The following is a 21,312-nucleotide window of genomic DNA, read 5'->3' as shown; positions in this document are numbered from 1 at the left end:
AGGGGAAGCTAGAGAATGAGGCTGGTTTGTGAATTTCTGTCTGAATGTCTGAGGAGCAGCACTTTGGAGTGAAATAATCTATGTTTCTGACATATGTCAGCAACAAAGTCAAGAATAATCAACAAACTAGGTGGTTACCAGTGGGGAAAGGGCAGGAGGGGCAACACAGGGGTGGAGTAGGAGATACAAACTATTGTGTGAAAGAGAGGTTACAAGGATGTATCATACAACCCAGGGAATATAGCCAATATTTTGTAGTGACTATAAATAGAGTGTAACCTTTAAAAATTGTATAAAAATAAATGAAATTTTAAAAATTAATAAATATTCAAGATAAAAAAATAATCAATGAAGAACAGGTATATTAGATCTTTGCTGTTATTTCCAGCAGCATTAATCTTCCATTAATTTTGCTGAAATCCCCATTTCTTCCCCTCCCATCCCTGTCTGGGGACAAAGGAAAAACAGTGTGACAGTGTGTGTAGAGTCTTTTGCTCAGTTGACCAGTCCCTGAACTGAGCAGACAAAATGCAATATGCTCCAGTTAAGCATATGCAACTGTGAGAAAAAAAACAGAACAAAGGAAGCTAACACTCACTGCTACACACAGTGCTAAATACTTTAACATAACTGGAAATTCCTGACCTGTGCTCAGTAGAACAGTAGTTCTGAGGGATGTTCATAAATGTTGTGTTGGGGATGAGACGGAAAAGGAAGTTACACAGTCAAACTACACTGCAAAATGCTGTTCTAAACAAAGTTAACCAGCTTTCTATATTGCAGGACTTTTCAGAGCCTTTAATATGCTATGAAACATTGTGACAGCTCAGAAGGGAAAAAGTCAATTCAGTATTGGTCAACTTATTTGACCACAGAATTCTTTTTAGGGAAACACCTGTCAACATTACTGGTTGATAGAAGTTGTCATAGATAATGTCATTTCATCTGCATTTTATAGGGAGGAAACTGTGGCTTAGAAGTTATGTGACTTGCCCAACATTTCAATTTTACATAATTAGTTTGTGGCTGAACCAAAGTTCCAAATTGATATTTACACTGGAGAGAAGAATTTAAACATGATGATAACAGGCAAATATTACTATCATGGAAAATTCACAATACATATAGCAATGCACTTAAAAATGACTTAGTTCAGTCATCTACATTGTGATGTACACAAGAAATAGACACATTGTAAACTGACTATACTTCAATTAAACAAACAAACAAAAACAGCACCATCAAACAAGTGGATTTAAAAAAAAATGACTTAGTTTTCTCTACATATTCCAAGCTCACCATCCCTCAATTCAGACTCCACCCTCTCTTTGGTCTCCTTGGATGAAAGAGGACTCCTTTTCTGAACTTTTCAATATTCCTCATTGGGATCTTGACACACAGTGCTTTACTGTTAGCTTTTTATATGTACACATCTTCTCTCTCCAAACAGATCAGAGTTTGCTGTGGTGTCACTTTGAATTCGCCACAGTGCATCTTGCATAAAAGCAGGGGCTCGGTAGAACTTTCTTGGTTTATTAGTTATCAACCTGCCTGGCTTAGCTATTGATGGTTTGTGGTGTCTTTTTACAGTATCTGAACACTACAGAAACACTGGTTCTTGGTTCAGAAATACCATGTGTTCACCTAAGCTGCCAAGCCAGTATCAAATAGTGCGATGCTGAACACTGACATACCTGTAAAATGCAACTCATGATATCAGATGCGATTTTTGCATGAGGAGTGTCTTCGTCTCTCCCAGAGGGTTTCAGGTTGTGTTCCAAGCAGGAATCCCAGAGCCCCACAAGAGCCTTTGCATGCTTTTCAATTGACTCTGTCTCTCTGATGGCTGTTGTAATTCGAGTGATACAGATTTCAACCACTGCCTGGTCATTGTTATTGGTTTGGTAATCCTGTTTGAAAGAAAACCTTCATGTTAAATAATATTCTGGAAAGTTATCATTCCAAGGACCTACAAAAGACAAAGTTGGTCATTTAGCAAATGGGTGTGCCACAGTGTGTGCTGAGGAATGAGGCTGTAAAGTCCTTTGCAATACCTTCTTCCTTGGAGATGAGAATCCTGTGGACAAGGCAGATACGCAAATGTGCTAAAATCAAGCAGGTTTGTACTATCACAGATACACAGGGAGCAGTGTGAGTCTGAAGGAGTTTAATTATTCACATGCAAGTGGGTTCAAATTTCAGGCTATTTCAGTTTCTAAGTTCATTAGAAGTCAAGGTTGACTTTTTGCTGATATTTCAGCAAAATTTGTGAAATGTTTCAAGTTATCCTCCAATTAATTTCCCCCTACAAGCTTTCTCTCTTTCTGTACACAATAGAACACATCGTTTCATCTCTCCCTTTTCAATTCAAATAACTTCCAAATCCATTTTAGCTTTCCCCAAATTTCCCTCCATTCCTCTATTTTAATTCTCTCTCAAATACCTACTCATTTTTATTGAGAAATAATATGACCCTTCAAAACATCTAAATGTGAAAAATAGGCCCATCACTTCAATTTGGAAAGCTGGCCTGATGTGAACTCTGCATGGTGGACTGATATTATTGAATACATAACAGAAGAGGGTAAGTGTGTAGACTCTTACACCATCGTGCACCCTTAGAGACAGGAAGTGATGGAGTTTTCTGTCCAATTGCAAGCTCCAGCTCGACCTTCTTTCTACTATTACAACTAATGTTGCAGTAAACATCATGTGCATGAAGCCCTCTCCACACTGTAGATTATGTGTAGCCTAGATTCTCCAAAAGTGGAAATTTCTAACACAAAGGACAGGAACATTTTAAGGCTCATGATACATACTGCCAAACTATCTTCCAGAAAGGTCTTTCTGACTTACACTCCCATCAGCTCGGTAAAAGCATGCTCTGCCCATTGTACCTCTGTGAGATCAGAGTATTTTTAATTTTTGCTAATTTGATCAGTGAAAAACAGTATCTCATGGCTGTTTTACTTGGAATTTCTTGACCAGAAGTAAGGTCGAATATTTTCACATGTTTATTTGCCATTTGTATTTCCTCCTTTGGGAATTTCCCATTGTATCTTCTATTTTTCCTTAAACGACTTCACTACATTTTTTTTTTGTCTTTGGTGAAATAATCTCTCTTTCTATTAATTAAGTCAACTTTTGGCATATTGATTGTCAATGTGTCGCCATGTTCATTATTTTTAGTTTTTTTTGCTGTAATTTATTAACATGCTAAGGTTTTAGACAAATTTGTCAATCTTGGAGATCTTACTGTTTTACCTTTTTTTATTTGGAAATTTAAGGTTATTAAATTATTTTTTTTTTGAAATGATAATACATGGACATGGTACAAAAATACAAAAGATAAAAAGAAAAGGTTTACAGTGAACTTAGTCTCCCTCTCACCTCAGTTCCCTCCCCTCCCTTCCCCAGGGAAACTATGCTCACCAGTTTGTCATGTATTTGACAGATGGACTCTAAGCTCATACAAGTACCCATCTACACACACTCCTTTCTTTCTTTCTTTGTGAGTCCCTTAATAGCTTTTTTCACCTTCACATTTTCTTTATTCAAAGGTTGAATAAACGATTACCTGTATTTTTTTCTAAATCAAACAAAACTTGACAAACATTCAACATTTAGTATTTTAGAAATTAATCTTTTAACCATTCACTTAGGGCTTGAGTCTATCTGGTATTTATGGAAGTAAGTAAAGAAATACATTTTCTACTAAATAGATAATCCAATTTTCCCACCGTTACGTACTGAATGATTCATTTCCTAGTAATTGTTTTATATATATATATATATATACATATATATATGTCAGGTTGTATTTCAGGGATATATTTTGTTTGCTTGTTCAATTTTTTCAATTCTACAATACTAATTTTGCCATTTTCTTCATACAAGCGCCACAAATTTTTAAATGTGTTTCCTAGTATATTTTATGTCTTTGTTGTTGCTGTAAACAAAATCTTTGTGTTTTCCTCATTAGAATTTTTATTGCTGATTAAGTCAATCTACAGCCTTTTGAGGGTATTTATTTTGTACCAAGTTGTTTACCTCGTCTCCTTAATTATAATATTTTTTCAGATGATTTTCTTGGGTTTTCTAGAAAGATTTCTGTATAGTATCTATACTCTTTATATATCTCATGGCTTATTGTGTCAGCTAGAACTTCCTAAGCTATTTCATGTAAGGAGGATAAATGCAAGAATGCTGGTTTAGTTTCTGGTTTTAGTTCCTGATTTTTCATATAAATTTTTTTGGTCAAAACCAAGAAAATACTGTAAATGTTTTAAATCATACAGGATGTATCACTATCTTCCTATTTTGAAAGTTTGAATATTTGTTTTAATTTTTTAAGATGTTCTCTCAGCATCTATAGAGGTAACCAAACATTTTTTTCTTAGCTGGCTATGGATGTGAAGCATTATGTCAACATATAGTATGAAATTTCCAAATATCAATCCATCACCACATTCCTAGAATGAACACCACCTGGTTTGGTGGACTATTTCAGTGTATTTTCTTTTACCTTCCTCCTTTGTTGCTTAGTGTATTATTTCTTTTAATGCAGCAGAATTATTACTTGTGCCAAGCCCTATACAGTAAATAGGTTCTCATGGAGCCAAGTCATAGAGAAAAAATGGAATATTAAACAACAAAAAATAATGCTAAATTTTTCAAAAATCTCTGCAGCAACCAAAAAACCGAAACCATCCTTAGGGGAGAAAAATAACAGAGAACACCCCAGGGCTAAAACCACTATCATTGACCACAGCTATTCTTGTAAAAAACTTATTTTAATGACATCATCTTCAAATATGAAGCAACATCATACTGGTTACTTTTATGTAATAAAGGAAATATATACATAGAGTCAGATGGAGAAGAGAACTAATGCCACTGACAGAAGGAAGACTATATTCCAAATGTAGTTGCTAAGATGGTTAGTGTGATTGATCCACAACATTTTCCTCTAAGCTCTCTGGAATCCAGGAAGAGGAGGAAATGGTATACAACGTTACTTCCAGAACATGTACTAGTACCTGGTACATAGTTGATGTTCAGTAAAGGTTCATTGGTTTGTTTTTTTATATTTATTTATTTATTTATTTATTTATTTATTTATTTATTTATTTATTCATTCATTCATTCATTCATTTTATTTATTTATTGAAGTATAGCTGATATATAATATTGTGTTAGTTTCAGGTGTACAGCATAGTGATTCAGTATTTTTCAGATTATATTCTATTAAATTATGGGTTATTTTAAGATAAGGAGTATAATTTCCTGTGCAATACAATAAATCCATGTTGCTTACCTATTTTTATATATAGTAGTTTGTATCTGTTAATCCCATACCCCTGATTTGTCCCTCTCCACTTCTCTCTCCCCCTTGGCAACCAGAAGTTTGTCTGTGAATCTATTTCTGTTTTGTATACACATTCATTTGTATTATTTTTTAGATCCCATATGTAAATGATGTCATAAAGTATTTGTCCCTCTCTGACTTATTTAACTAAGCATAATACTCTCATTGGTTTTAATTGAATAGGAAAGAAGATTTTCTTGGCACTAATTTTTAAAACTTAATTATTTGAAAAAATACATTTATGAATCTTTACTTATGACTTAATTTAAAAAATTAGAAATAAGAAAAATGTCTCCCTTTCCCCTTGCTCACTACTCTCCCACAAAGAACCAAGTTATTACTGTCTTATGTATCCTTCTAAAGATCTGTTATAGACATTGAGGCAAATTTCTGTATATACATACAGAAATAGATGATACACATACCTACATACACATACATAACACCCCCACTCCTTATTTTACACACAAATGGAAGCATAATGGACATACAAATCCGTATCTTGCTTTTTTACTTCATACTGAATCTTGGAAATCTTTTCAAACTAACATATTAAGAGTTTCCCCATTTACTTTTATGGCAGAATGGTATTCCAATGTAAGGATGTACCATCATATATTTAATTTGCCCCCCACTGATTAACATTTAGGCAGTTTCTGGTCTTTGGAATCACAAAAAACGTTGCACTGACTAACCTCCTATGCAAGTCACTTCACGCTTACAGGGGCTTGTGCATAGGACAAATTCCTATAAGTCAAAGTAGGCTGGTATCTCTTCATTATTTTTGTTTCAGTTTTTTTTTTCCTGGTTGTTATCACCATTATTGTTGTTGTTATTATTACTACTACTACTACTATTACACAGGAGCTATAGAATCAGCTTGTCTGGTTCCAAAAAAAGTTTCTGATGGTTTTTGTATTAAAAGATTTTGATTAACTTAGGAATAACTGACATATTTATGATGCCGAGTTTCGTATGTAAGAACATAGCATGCCTTTCTGATGGTAAATGGACAATGGAGCAGTCACAACCTGAGAAAGGTATGGAGTCCAGGGACTCAGATCCCTCAAGAAAAAAGCATCTGAGTCAGCTAGCTAAGAAGCAACTTAAACCAGCAGAGGTGCTACCTGAAGGTAAGAAGAATCTAGAATGGGTGGTAGAGGAGGGAGATTACATTAACTTTCTTGTTGCTGCTTTAATGAGTCATCACATACTTAGAGGCTCAAGAATTTGTGTTGATAAATTAATTTTCTTACAGTTCTGGAGGTCAGAAGTTGAAAATCAGTCACACTGGGCTAAAGCAGGGACGGCTTTCTGGAGGCTCTGAGATTCCAATTCCTTTTCTTTTCTAGCTTCTACAGGTTATCTGCATTCCTTGACTCATGACCTCCATGAGCCTCCATCTTCAAAGTGCATCATTCCAACCTCTGCTTCCATCATTTCACCTCCTTCTTTTGTCTCTGACTTTCCTGCCTCCCTATTGCAAGGATCCTTGTGATTATATTGAGCCCACCCAGATAATACAGAACACTCTCCTCATGTCAAGATCCTTAACTATATTACATATGAAAAATGCCTTTTTTTCATGTAAGATAAAATTCACAGGTTCTGGGCTTTAAGATGTGGACATATTTTGGGAGCCATCACTCAGCCTATCACAGAGACTGTGAATACCAACTGCAGCCTTGACACCAGCTGCAGTGGTACAGATGACAGGTCCTCTCAATAACCTCCTTCTTGTAAATTTCTTCAGGAAAAGAGATCAATCAGCATCTCAGAGAAGCCGTTTCCAGATAGGAGGAAATTATTATATAAAGCAAATGGATTCAAAGGCAGACTGCAGTGGAGACTGTGGTCCACTGCCCAAATCCCCCTCTAGCACAAAGGAACTCATTTTCTCAGTTACTAGTTCATAGCCAAGTCTGCCTGCCAAAACTGTCCTTGATCAAAGGAAACAGCCTCACCCAAGATTCTGTTTCTCCCTTGGAACAGCCATTTTAGATTAGATCCCTGGGAACCCAATTACAACAGAGTTAATATAGATGGCATTGAGAAACATAGTAAACCATGCCTAAACAATGGTTTAACAATAAATAGCAAGGAGATTTTCATGTGGATGAAACAAGCCTCAATAAAAGTTGAAGGTGAAAGTCAATGAAAGTACCTGGCCTATATATGTGCCTTGGTTCATGAACTCAGAAATTCAATTTCTATGCTAAGAGAGTATTGAATTTTTAAGGAATTCTGAAAAAGGTGCCTTGGAATGAGGCTGGTGTGTGCAGGATCATGTCAGTCAGACTGCTGAACAAAAGGCATCTATTCTAAGATTTCTAACTAGAAAAGTTAAGCAGCTGTCCTTAAGGATAAATTACTTCAAACTGGTTGTAAGTTCAGCTATGCTAATATAGCAGGTATAGGTGCATCAGTTATGAATCTTAATATTACTGTGAAGCTCTTGATGCTAAATAATTTCTTATTCCATACCACTTTACTAAGAAGTAAACAGATTTTCAGCAGGAAAAAAATTCATGTATTCAAATTCCTATGTAAGACATGAAGAAAAATTTATTCTTTAAAAAAGGAGAATTCCTTCAGTGAGGGGAAAAATCTGAATTAATAATTAACTGCTTCCTTCAGCAAGTATTCAAAATGACCAAAAACAAACAAACAAACAAAAAACCCTTTTAAATTATTTGAATGATGTAATTAAATAGTTTAAAGTTTTTTGGTGAGAAATCAGCTTTGAAATTAGGGTTTTCCTGAGTCACATTCCAGGAAACACCCAGTTTTTATGAAATATATATGTGTGCATACATATGTGTTTATGGTTAAGATCAACATTGGATTAGTGCCTGTGCATATTAAAATGAATATCTTCTAAGGATCAGATCTATTTAATAGCAAACCCATTAAGCTAAGTTTAGAGATTCATTCTCACAGTGACCTGGTCATGGTCAATTTTAAAGTAATTTATCCTAAAGTGGTGGGCATGTCAAAATGGAGGAGGAGGACAATGAAAAAGCCACGCATTGTGCTGCTCTGGGTCCAGTTATCAGGATGGATCAGTCTCACTCAGCCAAAGACACTACACCTCACATCAACATCCATTAACCTTTCAGTCACCCTTCTCTATGCTGTAAACAGTCTTCATAGGGAATGGTTCACTGGCAAAAGGGAATGTGGAACATCTGAAATAAAGTGGTTAGTGGTGGGAAGAGTGGATTTGGCATGGAAGTAGAAGTTTCAGAGAGAAGATGGAAGACATTTTATGGCAGAAGATGGATCATTTCTCTTTCCCTTCCCTTAGAGAAGCATAGCATAGTGGTTATGAGTGATCATGGACTCTTGGGTCAGACTGCCAGAGCTCAAAGCTATGTTCTGATATTATCAGTTCTGCAATCTTGGACAATCATTTCTTTCTCTGTACCTCCACTGCCTAATCCTTAAAACTGGAGTATTATTAATACTTTCCTCCTACAACTGCTGTGAGGTTTAATGAATTAACATATAGGGAAAGGATTTACAACAGTGTCTGGTACATAGTAAAAGTGCAGATAAAGGTTAGCTATTACTTTTTTTTTCCTTCTTAAGGATAGTAGAACTGTAAAAGCCAGCCCTGGTTTTATAACTTGTAGAGAGTTGCAAATATTTCTTTCTGTAGTTATAATTTTTGTACATCTATTCCACAACCACTTAATAATATATAGCACAAAAAAGACCACATAGTTACTCCCCTCTTATAGTTACATTCTACATTGGCATTTATACTAACAATCCTTTATATTTGTATCCCTCTTTCCACTTTTAAAACCACACATATATGCATACCTCACTTACTTTATCATTCCAAGAATCTTCAAAGTCAAGACATTAACAACAACAGTACCAACAAAAACAAAAGTTGTCCTTGAGCTGATAAAATCACTGGGGTTCCCAGCAGAAGCAAACATAAAATTACTTTGAGGGGTGAAACATTCAACCCTCAAGCCACTCATTAGTCACACAAGTGAAATCTTTATTCAAATGGAACTAAAAAAGCCAAAATTGTAAAACATTCGAGGAAATAAGCACATATGAGTATGCCAGCAGATGAAATTTATAGCAGACTAGAGATTCAAAAATTTCAGGTAATAGAATTATTGACCTCAAATTATCCAATTACATGTTCAAAATGATTCAATGTATAAAGGAAAATTATTTTTATGAACAAAGACCAAGTCACTTTCAAAAGGACCAGAAAGATGTCAAGAAGAATCAGATGAAACTTGGAATGGAAACCAAACAAAATGTGGATAGAAACAAAAAGACTCAATGGATTGGAATATAGAGCTGAGGAAAGAAAAAAAAAAATGTACCACATAGAGATAGAAAATACAAAAGATCAAGAGACATAGAGTTACAAAACATTTTGTGTATGTGTGTGTGTGTGATGAGAACCTTTAAGGTCTACTCTCTTAGCAAATTTCAAATATGCAATATAGTATTATTAACTATCATCATAGGGGGAAAATTTATAACTTTGTATGGTGAAAGATGTTACCTAGACCTATTGTGGTGATTATTTGGCAATATATACAAATATTGAATCATTATGTTGCACATCTGAAACTAATAATAACATTATATGTGAATTATCCTTCAGTTTAAAAAAGAAAAACATGGAGGATAAAATAGGGTAGAATATGAAGGATATGAGGGCAATGCTTTTTGTTTGCTTTTTTTACTATTATATTCCCAATGTCTAAAATACTGCTGGAAGATAGCAGGTACTCAAAGCATATTGGTGGAATGCATAAATAAGTGAATAAATGGGATTTCCAGAAGGAGAGATGAGATGGAAAAGGCAATATTTGATATATTTAAGAACTTTCCAAATTTGATAAGAGGCATAAAACTCAAAATCACAAAACACAATTGAGTATTAAGTAGAAACATACAAATTAAAACAACAGCTAAACACATAATAATGAAAACCTATAATATCAAAGACACAGAAAAAAAATTAAACCAGAAAAAGTAGATTATATACAAAGGAATGACAAACTGACAGCAGATTGCATAACAGCAACATTAGAGATTACTGAGGAATCAAAAGACCGCCAATCTAGAAATCTATATCCAGGTAATTATCATTCAAAATTAAGGGTAAAATAAAGACTTTTTCAGAAAAACAAACATTGAGTGTTTATTACTAACTGACCTTCATTGAAGGGACTTTAAAACATAAACGTCAGAAAGTAGGAATTTGGATTCAGAAGGGAAAAAAAGAGAGAGAGAGAGAAAATGAAAAAAAAAAAAAAAAAAGAATGGCGAGAAAAGAAACAGGGAAACATTAGGTACTCAAAGTAAGCAATGGTTGAATTAAAAATAAAATAAGTAATTTTAAAGAACAATTTTGAGGGCATTAAACAAGGTAGAATAAAAGTATGGCTTAAGAACATTTAAGATGGGCATTAAAGTGTTTCAAGTTCCTTGTGGTAATAGAAGAAGAATACAGCTACTGCATAACTTTAGACAAACTCATTATAATTCATCAAATATAAGAAGGTGTCAATTATAAGACCTACCACTATGAAGAAAGAGAAAAACTTGCCATTTAACTGTGAGTTATATCATGCCTTAAAGAAAATCTTATGTATGGCATGAATTCATTTTTTTTGAAATTTCTTTCTTCTATTCTAAGGGAATTGCCCCTGTCTCCCACTTTCAATTTCATTACTTATTATAATAGACAATCTTTTACAAATATCTCAGTAACAAAAAAGTGGGGGTTTTTTTGTTTGTTTACTTGCTTGTTTTTACATCAAATAAAGCTCTCAGTTACTGTTTTGCAAGAAAAGATGGAATTTCTATCTTTCTCCCAGTGATGAGTATTTAGCTCACTAATGTAAAATTTATACCCTGGTGCTCTCTTTCCATGCATCTCTGCATTGCTAATAAGTTTTTGTTTCAGTGCCACATTATATCTAGAAGTTTTGAAACATTTTAAACGGATATTTAACTCAACATTGGTAATTATAATGTACCTAATTCAGTTGGAATGGTAACAATATGAAAAGCTATGGCAAGATCATGCACATGTAGGCAATGACAACTATATCATGCCTAATGCCTGGCTAACAGCAATTGTCAGATTGCAATCAACTATGAAATATATACTTGTTTCAGAGACATAGATATGTGAAAAATGTCATAGTGTTGATGAAATATGGTAAATATCTTTGCTAAAATTTTAAAGTCAATTACTAAAAGAATAAAAATAGAATGTATAACTATCAAGCCACTAGAGCCAAAAGAGGTGGCAAATAAAATGATAAAAATCAGTTTAAGATGGTAGAAAAAATAAATTAGAATTTAGAAAAATCAGGAAATGCAACACAAAATAAAATGGAGAAATACATCCAAATATATCATTTATCACAATAAATACAAACAGACTAAATTTATCAATAGAAAGAGATTTTCAATTTGGGTTATTTTTAAAATCTACTCATATAGTATTAACAAATTATATTTAAGTCATAAGGGCATAGAAAGGTAAAAAGTAAAAAGTTAGAAAAAGAGAAAATAGGCAACCACTACTTCAAAGAAAACAGGCAAAACAGAATAAAGATGGTCAGTACGTAACAATAAAAGGAAAAGTTCTGAAAGGAAGAAGTAACCATTCTAAACTTGTACACATAATTAAAAAAAAAAAAGCCCTCAAATTTACAAAGCAATCTTGATAAAAGTACAAGGAGAAATTGGTAAATCTAAAATTACACTGTAAAAGTTTAAAACACCTCTCTTAGCAATTGGCAGTCCAAGCAAACATGATTTTACTGAGGATATAGAAAATTTGAACACTATAACTAACAAGGGTTCTTTAATCAACAGGCTTAATATCATATACTCAATGATTAGAAAATACACATTCCTCTGGGACACATATGAAACATCCAAAGAGGCTGTATAGTGTGGTGCTGAGAACAGTTTCTGAAGCCAAACTCTCTGGACTTGATTTTAGGCTCTACTATTTACTAGCTACATAATCTTGAACAAGTTAAATTACTAAACCCTGTGTCTCAGTTTCCTCATCTATAAAATGGGGATAATATTAGTGTATTTATCTCAAAAGTTTATTGAAAGGAATAAACCTATTAACTTGTAACAAGCTCTTAGAACAGTTCCTGGAACAAAGAAAGTGCTACAAAGCCATTAGCTGTTATTATGTACACAAATTAGCCAAAAGCTACACTACAAAGTAAGTCTCAACAATTTCCAAACAATTGGTATTATGCAGTTCACATTCTCTGACTACAATGCAGTTAAATTTTAACTCAACAGCAAGAAGATTACAGAAATTCATTGGGAAATTAAAGCACAAACTTCTAACTTACTTATGAGTCCAAGAGAAAATCACAAAAAATAGAAAAGTATTCAGAATTCATAATGAAAATACTATATCTCAGAAACTTGTAGGATGAAATTAAGTGGTACTTAGCAAGAAATTTATGGTCTTAAATGCTTACATTAAAAAACAAGAAAGTTAAAAAATAAATCAATACAGCTGAGGGAATTAGGAAAAAAAAAAACCAGCAGAATACAACCAGAGAAAGAACAAAGAGGAAAACCGTAAACAGTAAAAAAAAAAAAAAGAAAGAAAAAGAAAAGAAATTAATAAGAGGAAAAAAAACCCTTTATAGATGATTAATAAACTAAAAGCTTTAAAAAAGACAAAACTGAAAATACTGATAAAAGAAAGTATCAGTGAAAAAGACTATTTAAATACAGATGCAGCAGAACACAAAAAATAAGAATAATGTGAACAATTTTATGCCAGTAAATTTGAAAACTCACATAAGATGCACAATTTCCTAGAAATTCTACTTTATCAAAGGTGACTGAAGCAAAAATCCCTCAATTTTCTTCAAAGAAATTGAATCAGTACCTTAAAAATCTACCAAAACAAACAAACTCATGGTGCCCAAAGGGTTTTATAGCTTTCTATGAAATCAAGGAATGATCATCACAATCTTATAAAACTGTAAATAGAAATGTGGAAATATTTTTCAACTCACTTTATAAGATTAGCATTTATTAAATATCTTGATATCAAAACCAGGTTAAAATTAGTAGAAGAAAGGATAATTACAGGCCAATCTTACAGTTCTGAAACTCCTTTAAAAATAGCAAACCAAATCAGGAAATGTATTAAAATAAATGTAAATTTTTACTTTATCCCATGAAAGCAATAATGGTTTTATATTTTTAAAATTCTTACTGCAATTCACCACATTAACAGATTAAAAGGGAAAACAGGATTATTTCAAAAGAGCAGAAAAAGTAGTTGATAAACTTAACCATTCTTAGAAAAATAGGAATCAAAGGAAACCTCCTTAATCTGACAAAAGGTATTAACCAAGAGCCTGGAGCAAACATTATACTTACATTGAAAAGTCAGAAAACTCTCTTTAAAGAATGAAAAAAGGATATCTGCTATCCCCTTTCTAGTCAACATGTTCTAAAGAGCTAGTCAGGACCATGAGAAATCAAAGACATAAGAATTGAAAAGGAAGAAACAAAGCCATCATTATTTTAAGATAATGAATGAATGTATACATAAAAAATTCCAAAGAATGTGCTTCTCTTTTCTCTAAAAAAAAAAAAAAAATCCTTTCTTAGACTCCCTGTTTGTTTCTAATTACCATTCCATTTCCTTACTCCTCTCGGTAGGAAATGCCTAGAGTCTTCACTGCTCATTTTCTTCAAATCTCCTCCCAATCTGTCCTTAACTCCAATCCAGTGTTCACTCCTCTCTATCCAATGATAGTGCTTTTGTCAAGTCACAATGAGCTCATGTGCTGAATTAATGGTCAATTCTCAGTCCTCATCTCACCTCACCTATCAGCAGCATTCAACATTGCTCTGTCCTTGACAGTTTCTCCACTTGGCTTTCAGGACATCATGCTCTTCTGACTTTCTCCCTCCTTCACTGGACCTTTCTCTCAGTCTACTTTACTGTTTCTTCATCATCTCCTTGATCTCTGAGCACTGGGCTTAGTCTTTGGACATTTTTATTTTTTGTCTATACTCACTCCCTCGATGATCCCACCCAGTCTCAAGGCTGATGAATTCCAAAATTATAATGTCCAGCTCAGACTTCTCAACTCCAGACTCATACATCCAACACAATATCTCCAGTCAGATGTCTGACAGCTCAAACTTTCCATATCCGAAGAACTCTTGATTCCTTTCTACCCCTCCCCCAAATCTGTTTCTTCCAGTCTTCTCCATCTTACTTAACAACAAATGTATCATTCTAGTTTTTCAGGCCAAAAATCTTCACATCCTCCCTCTCTCTTTTTTAAAATGCCATCCCCATATCAGCAAATCTTGTTGGTTCCAGCTTCAGAATATATCCAGAATCTGAACACTTCTTATCACCTCTATTACTCCAAGAGTCTCTGTTATTTCCTATATCTGGATTATTGCAGAGCATGTTAATTGGCCCCCCTGATTACACCCTTGCCTTTTTTGCAGACTCTTCTCAAAACGGAAAGAAGAAAGTCAGGTCATGTTACTTCTCTGGTCAGAACTCTCCAATGGCTTTCCAAGGCCCTATGTGATCCAGCCTCCACTTCCCTTCTAACGACCTCCTATGATTCTTCTACCTTGCTCCCTCTGCTACAACCACACTGGCCTTCTTGTTGTTCCCCAAAGACTCTAGGCTGCCCCCAACTTAACGACCTTTGTACTTAATGGTTCCTCTACCTTAAATGATTTCCTGCAAGCGTCCACAGCATTGTTTTCTCATCTCATTCAAGTTTAGCTTAAATGTCTGCTTCCTAGCATGGCCTCCCTTGTCTGCCCTACTTAAAATTTCAAACCTCCAATGTCATGTCCCCATTCTCTTATTTTATTTTTCTACACAGCATTTATCCTCTTCTGATATACTATGTATTTTCCTTATTTATTTTGTTTATTTTCTGTCTCATCTAGTTAAAGAGATGATGGCAGGGTTTCTTGGTTTTTGATTTTGGTCTATTTTGCTTACTCCTTTCTCCCCAGCATCCAGTACGGTGTCTAGCACATAGTTAAGTGCCTAATAAATATTTGTTAGGCAAGTTATTAGGATTAATAAGAGAGTTGAAGCAGTTTACTGGATATAACATTACTATACAAATATAATTTATGTTATAATCACCTCAAAAATAGTTGGAAAATATAATCTTTAAAGAGGATACCATTTATCATCTCAGATTAAAAATTAAAAAAACTTAGTAAATGTAAAAAAAAGATGTACAAGTCTCAAGATCCCTAACAAATAAGTTTATAAAACTTTATTAAAAGATATTTAAGAAGATCTAAATAAATGGAAAGATATACAATATCTACAGACAAGAAGATAGTACCATAAATATGTTAATTTTCTTCAAATTAATCTGTACGTATAATGAAATTCCAATCAGGATACTGACAGAATTATTCATGAAACTTGAAAAATTATTCATGAAAATTAATAAAAACTGTTAAAGAACAAAAACAAATCAAAGCAATTTTAAAGAAAGAGTTTGGGGATACCTGTCCTATCATGTATCAAGACATTACAGTAAAAAGCAAGCTATATTTGGAATAACAGACATACAACGTCCACAAAAGATAAAGGTTTTGTAGAAGAATATACAAAAAACTACTTCAAATTAATAAGAACAGATTTTAAAACCTCAATAGAAAAATAGAAAGGAAAAAAACCCCAAGTCATAAAGAGGTGCTTTTCTAAAAAGGAAACCCAAATGGCAAATAGCAAATTAACGTATGAAAAAACAGCTGGCCTCCTCAATAGAGGAGTGAAAGTTTTAATAACCATCAGACACTGCTTCACCTAAATTGACAGAAACTTTAAAAATTTGATAAAAGCAAGTACTGAGCAGGAAATAAAGCCACTGGGACTCTCAGACATGGCTGATGGGAATATAAGTTGGTAAAACCACACTGGAGAGCAATTAGTGGTTTATCAGAAAATTTAAAGTATACAAAGCCCCCATATCAGCTTGACTGTGTACACGAGAAATTAAGCACATTTGCCAAAAGTGATAATTATAAGAATGTTCACTGTAGCACTATTAAAACAGAGAAAGTCCATCAAAAGAAGATTGGTCAAATAAACTGTGGCATAGTCATGTGAAGGGATATTCTATCCCACTGAAAACAAGTAAATTGGAACCACATGTACTAATACAGATAAACTTTGAAAACATAACATTGAGCCTTATGATGCTATTTATATAAAGTTTAAAAACATGAACTACAGTGCTATGAATCATTTTTGAGCCATGCACATGTAGCAAAGAAATAAAAACATATTTGCATAAATACCCTAACAGGATATTGATTAGCACAGCAAGGCAAGGGAGGAGCACTGGGTTAGAGAGACACATGCAGGTGATACAAATTTCATTTAATTTCTTAACTTGGGTGATTTTTGTGTACCTAACATTGGATTGAGCATGGGTGAGCACCATGGGAAAGGTGGAGTTGGGAGTGTGAGAAGAAGCTAAGTGGATAGGGAGACAATCCCACCTGAGGAGTCTGGGAGGAAAGCCGAGGTAGTAGAAGAAATGAGTATTAGGTAAGGGTAGTCCAGGAAGGACTAGAAAGGAAAAGACAAAACTTAAAGCATATTTGAGAACTTAGACTTTTGAGTAAGAAGTCACCTTTTCAAACCAAGCCTAAACTCCCTCGATGATCCCATCCAGTCTCAAGGCTGATGAATTCCAAAATTTGAATTTCATCATAAGGATGAAATATTTTCCAGCTCTGTTTTGGAGTAACTGATAGAAAAAGAGGGCATGGACTACAGAGCAGTTGTTTTGTGAGTGACTTTGAGGGAAGGGTTAGAGGCTTGCTTACTGAATTTTCAGATTCTACCAAGCTGGGAGTAACTAATATATTGGACAGAATCATGGTTTTTAAAAGGTATGGATATCCTGGAATGAGAGCCTGAAGATAAGAATATTATTTCAGTGGCTTAAAATGTGACATGATACACTTTAATTTTTTTTCAAGTTATCTGATTACAATTCTTGATTTAACTTGAGGATCTTGGCACATGACAGGATAAATGTGGCCAAATGTGTGATGTCACTATTGAAAAGAAATTTTAGAAACAGAGTATCTGACTAGTATCAGCAATTGTTCCAAGCAATTAGTTCAAGTACTAGGCAATGATAAATTACAATCATAAATTTAAAAGATTCCGGGGAGGGTAACCAGAATGCTGAGAATGTAGGCAATACTTGGTGGCTACAATGAGGCATCCTCTAAGAATATGGAAACAAGATTGCCCTTTAAGGATTAAACAAGCAAAAAAATCCACTTGTATGATTGGGATTAGCCAGCTATGGAGCTAAAACTCCAGACACTGTCTCTACATGAGTGACTTGACAGGTCAGTTAAATACAATCTCAGGGAGGTAGGGCTAAAATGTGACTATAATAGAGGTGGAAGGAGCTTAATCAATAATATTCCTTGTCTAGAGAAAGACTGAGTAAAGAGACATTGGGAAAACAGCATGGAACACACAAGAATTCTGACAGACATGTTATAATTTTCATTGTAAATCAATCAGTCAGCATTCTATTTTATACTTCTGATAGCATGATTTAAATAATATTTCTCATGTACTGACAAAATTGAGTTTCCAGACCTGAGACTTGGAAACATGAGTTGGTGTAACCTTTCCTGGCTATAGGCCCCTTCTTTGTCATGGAAAGACATAAAGACACTAAGGATATTCAGCTAGAAAGAAAGAAGCCAGAGTTGAGAACTGATACCTATCTATCTGCATATGTTTAAAGTTCTTGTAGGAATAGAGGTTTGATTGTTGGGGGCAGAGAACAGAACAAAGAATAATAGATGGAAAATACAAAGAGTGAGATTTCATTTGGCCGAAAGGAGGAACACACTAACAATCTGAACTTCCAACAGTGAAACAGCTATCACTTTGTCGGTTGGGAGTCTTTGGTCATAAGTAACAGAAAAAGTCTGGATAACTGTAGCAAAATAAATAAACAAACAAATAAAATAATTAAAAGATATGAGGCAGCTCACAAATTTGAAGGAAAAACTGAAGTACCTGGCCTTAGAAAGACAATGACCCAGGCAGCTGTTGTGATAGATGGGCAGAAACCAAAGCACTGCCTCTTTGGGACGCCATCATCAATGGTAAATCACCCTTGGCTGATTTCTTTCCTAGAATTAATAGGAAAGAAATTCTGATTGGTATAGCTTGGGTCAAGTGTCCCCACTCCCGCCTTCCCCTCTCACTGGCAGGGGCAAGGTAGGGAACCTTGACTCAAGGACCGATCAAGGAAAGCTTCAAGCAATGGAAAGGGGGAACTTATCCAAGGAAAACTGAGGAGCAGGGAAAAAAATATCAGAAACCTACTATGTCCTCATCATTGCAAGTACAGGAGAGGCCACCTACTTGTCAGAAATCTTAAAGAAGGGATTTCTGTGCTGAAAGGAAGTTGGAAAAGATGACTTAGAAGGTCCCTTCCAGTTCTATGTTTCTAAGGAGGAACTGAGAAGTGAAACTGATTGCTGAGATCCAGGGTCACTAGGAAAGGCTTGAGAAGGAATATTTACCTGGTCCTGGTTATAAGCGAAGGATGGATGCAGCTAACAGGAAAGTGAGCCAAAGGGTAAGTACAGTGGTTCAGTGGACTAAGCACTGGTATTGGTCACTGAATGTCATGTGAACTGAGGCATCAGGAAAAGGTTTTGATAACAATGGGGAGACATGTAATAAAATCTGGCTTAAGAAGTTTAAGCTGGTAATTGTTAGTAGACTGAACTAGAGAAAGGCAAGGCAAAGGCAGGGAGACCAATTGGTTGGAGAGCCTAAGTCAAGGTGATAGCAGCAGGAAGGGACCAGAAGGAGCAAAGTGAAGAGGCATTTCTCAGGCAGTGCCTACAGAGCTTATAGGAGAAAGGAGTGAGTGAGAGAAAGAGGTCAAGAATGACCCCAGGTTTCAAACTTAAGAGATCTAGGAAAATGATAGTGTAGCTGGAAGAAAGATGATAATTTCTAATTTAGATATATTGAGTTTGAGGTGATGAATATTAATTAGTATGAGGCTGAAGCTTAGAGAGAGACGTGAAGGTGGAAAACAAAGGTCTGGAATTCCCTCATGAAGAGACTGCACCTGAGGACATATGAACAGGTAACTTTCTCCAAGGACAGCACCTAATGCAAAAGGGCAATTAAATTTTTTAAAAAGAAGTAATCACTAAGAACTAGAACCACGAGAAATAGTTTCAGGAATAAAGAAACTTGAACTGGCTTTTAAAGGAAGGGAAGGGGAGAAGGAATGCCACACATGTTTGGGGGACTGATTAGCAAATTTAAAAACTAGATTAATCTACATGATCCCTGTGTTTAAAACCTGGATTGAGCTGCATGATTTCTCTAAAAAACGATTCCTTTTATTCTGCTGCCCATTTCCTCTATGCCTCAGCTACAGATAGAGAATGGAAGAAGTGGGATGTAATAGAAGTTAGCAAATGAACAACATGGGAGAACCACTGGCTCTCCAGACCTGCTGGTCTGGTGGGATGCTGATCAGAAGGCTTAAAGAATGGACAATGCTCCTGATGACAAAGGACATACCTGGCTTAATGGTTAAAAGTAGAGACACATAATAGAACTCATCAGTCCTAAAATTCTGAATCTGGCACTCTGAGACAAAGCAATTGATGAAGGAAACAAAAGAAATCACTGACACTAGTGACCTCTAGTGGAAACAGACTTTAGGGAACTATAGATACAGATACAGATATAGATGTAGATATATTTTGTATTAGATTATATGAAATCAGTAGCATATTCAGTCAATTTATTTCAAGAGGAGTGTGAAGGAAGGGGCTGCTGGAAATAGCACACAAATCCTACCCAGAAAATGGAAATGTACCAGGAATACTTTTTTTTTTTTTTTTTTAAGTCAGACTAAGTTGATTAACGTTCTGGACACGTAAGACATTACCTGAGAAAAGAAGAGTGTTTGGGCAGTGACTTCACTGGTCACTAGGGGGACTTGGCATGTGAATGGCAGCCAACAAGAGAACATGCTGACAGGTTTGAGGAGGAAGCTGCACGGGTTGCTATTATGCTTTTAAACATCTCTTGATTATGACATGGAAGAAAGCTGTTATCTCTGAAATATGCACATATTTGCTGTTCAGAAAATGGCTTGAGCCCTGTCTCTTTCCTCTGCCAGGTGAGTGTTTGTGCCAAGTGCTGGCAAACACTATTGACCTGGGAGGATGTGAGAGGATGCTTGGTGGCCTTGGCCTCTGAAATGGGACCAATCTCAGGAAGGCTCAAGCAAGACCGAAGTCAACATCAAACCACACAGGACACTCCACACCCACTCTTTTTGGGAAGTGCTTTCAGGATATATAATCTTGATATTGAGGAGAAGCAAAGGAACAGGAGGGTTGATGGACATTTTAAATTTGTCTGATCATACCAGGGGCTAATAACAGGTGAGTTGAACTGAATGGGGGTGGGGTGTAGGAAAAGGAGAAAAGGAAAGAAATTTTTAAAAAGGAGACTATATAGAAGCAAACAGAATCAGCATTATTAAGCCCTGGGCAACTGTCAGTTCTAGCAGCAGAGTGATGGTTGTCCTTGTCTTGTATTACCTGCCTGGCGGGAGGTGTCATCTTGCCTTCTTTCATTATTCAGCCTCCACTGCACACCCTGCTTTGTTTACAGATGCTGTTGTGCAGCTTGGTGGGTCTGCTTTCCCCCAGATTTGCTCCCTCTCCTCTCCATGTCATCTCCAGGATGTAGAAACAAACTTTAGACAGCCTTTGGGAGGATTTCACTTTGGTCTGCAATTTTCAGAGTTCTAGTCTCTGTGAATGGGCAAAAGGGCTGCCCCCCAAGTCACTAACAT

General features: G+C 35.1%; 1 protein-coding gene across 6 annotated transcripts in view; it reads right to left on the bottom strand.

Moving 5' to 3' along the window:
- Positions 1–21,312, bottom strand: part of VEPH1 (ventricular zone expressed PH domain containing 1) — a 266,024-nt gene that overhangs the window by 234,166 nt on the left and 10,546 nt on the right. For all 6 annotated transcript variants that reach the window (XR_012508920.1, XM_045514505.2, XM_045514504.2 and 3 more), the window contains exon 3: positions 1,695–1,910. Coding sequence is in view for 5 of the 6 variants with exons in the window: in XM_045514505.2 (XP_045370461.1) it covers positions 1,695–1,910 (216 nt within the window). In the remaining variant the exon portion in view is untranslated. The remainder of the gene's footprint in view (positions 1–1,694; positions 1,911–21,312) is intronic.

This window comes from Camelus bactrianus, chromosome 1 (assembly GCF_048773025.1).
Source record: "Camelus bactrianus isolate YW-2024 breed Bactrian camel chromosome 1, ASM4877302v1, whole genome shotgun sequence".
In the NCBI taxonomy this organism is placed as follows: Eukaryota; Metazoa; Chordata; class Mammalia; order Artiodactyla; family Camelidae; genus Camelus; species Camelus bactrianus.
The sequence above is the reverse complement of the archived record's forward strand: the minus strand, read 5'-3'. Positions and strand labels throughout refer to the sequence as shown.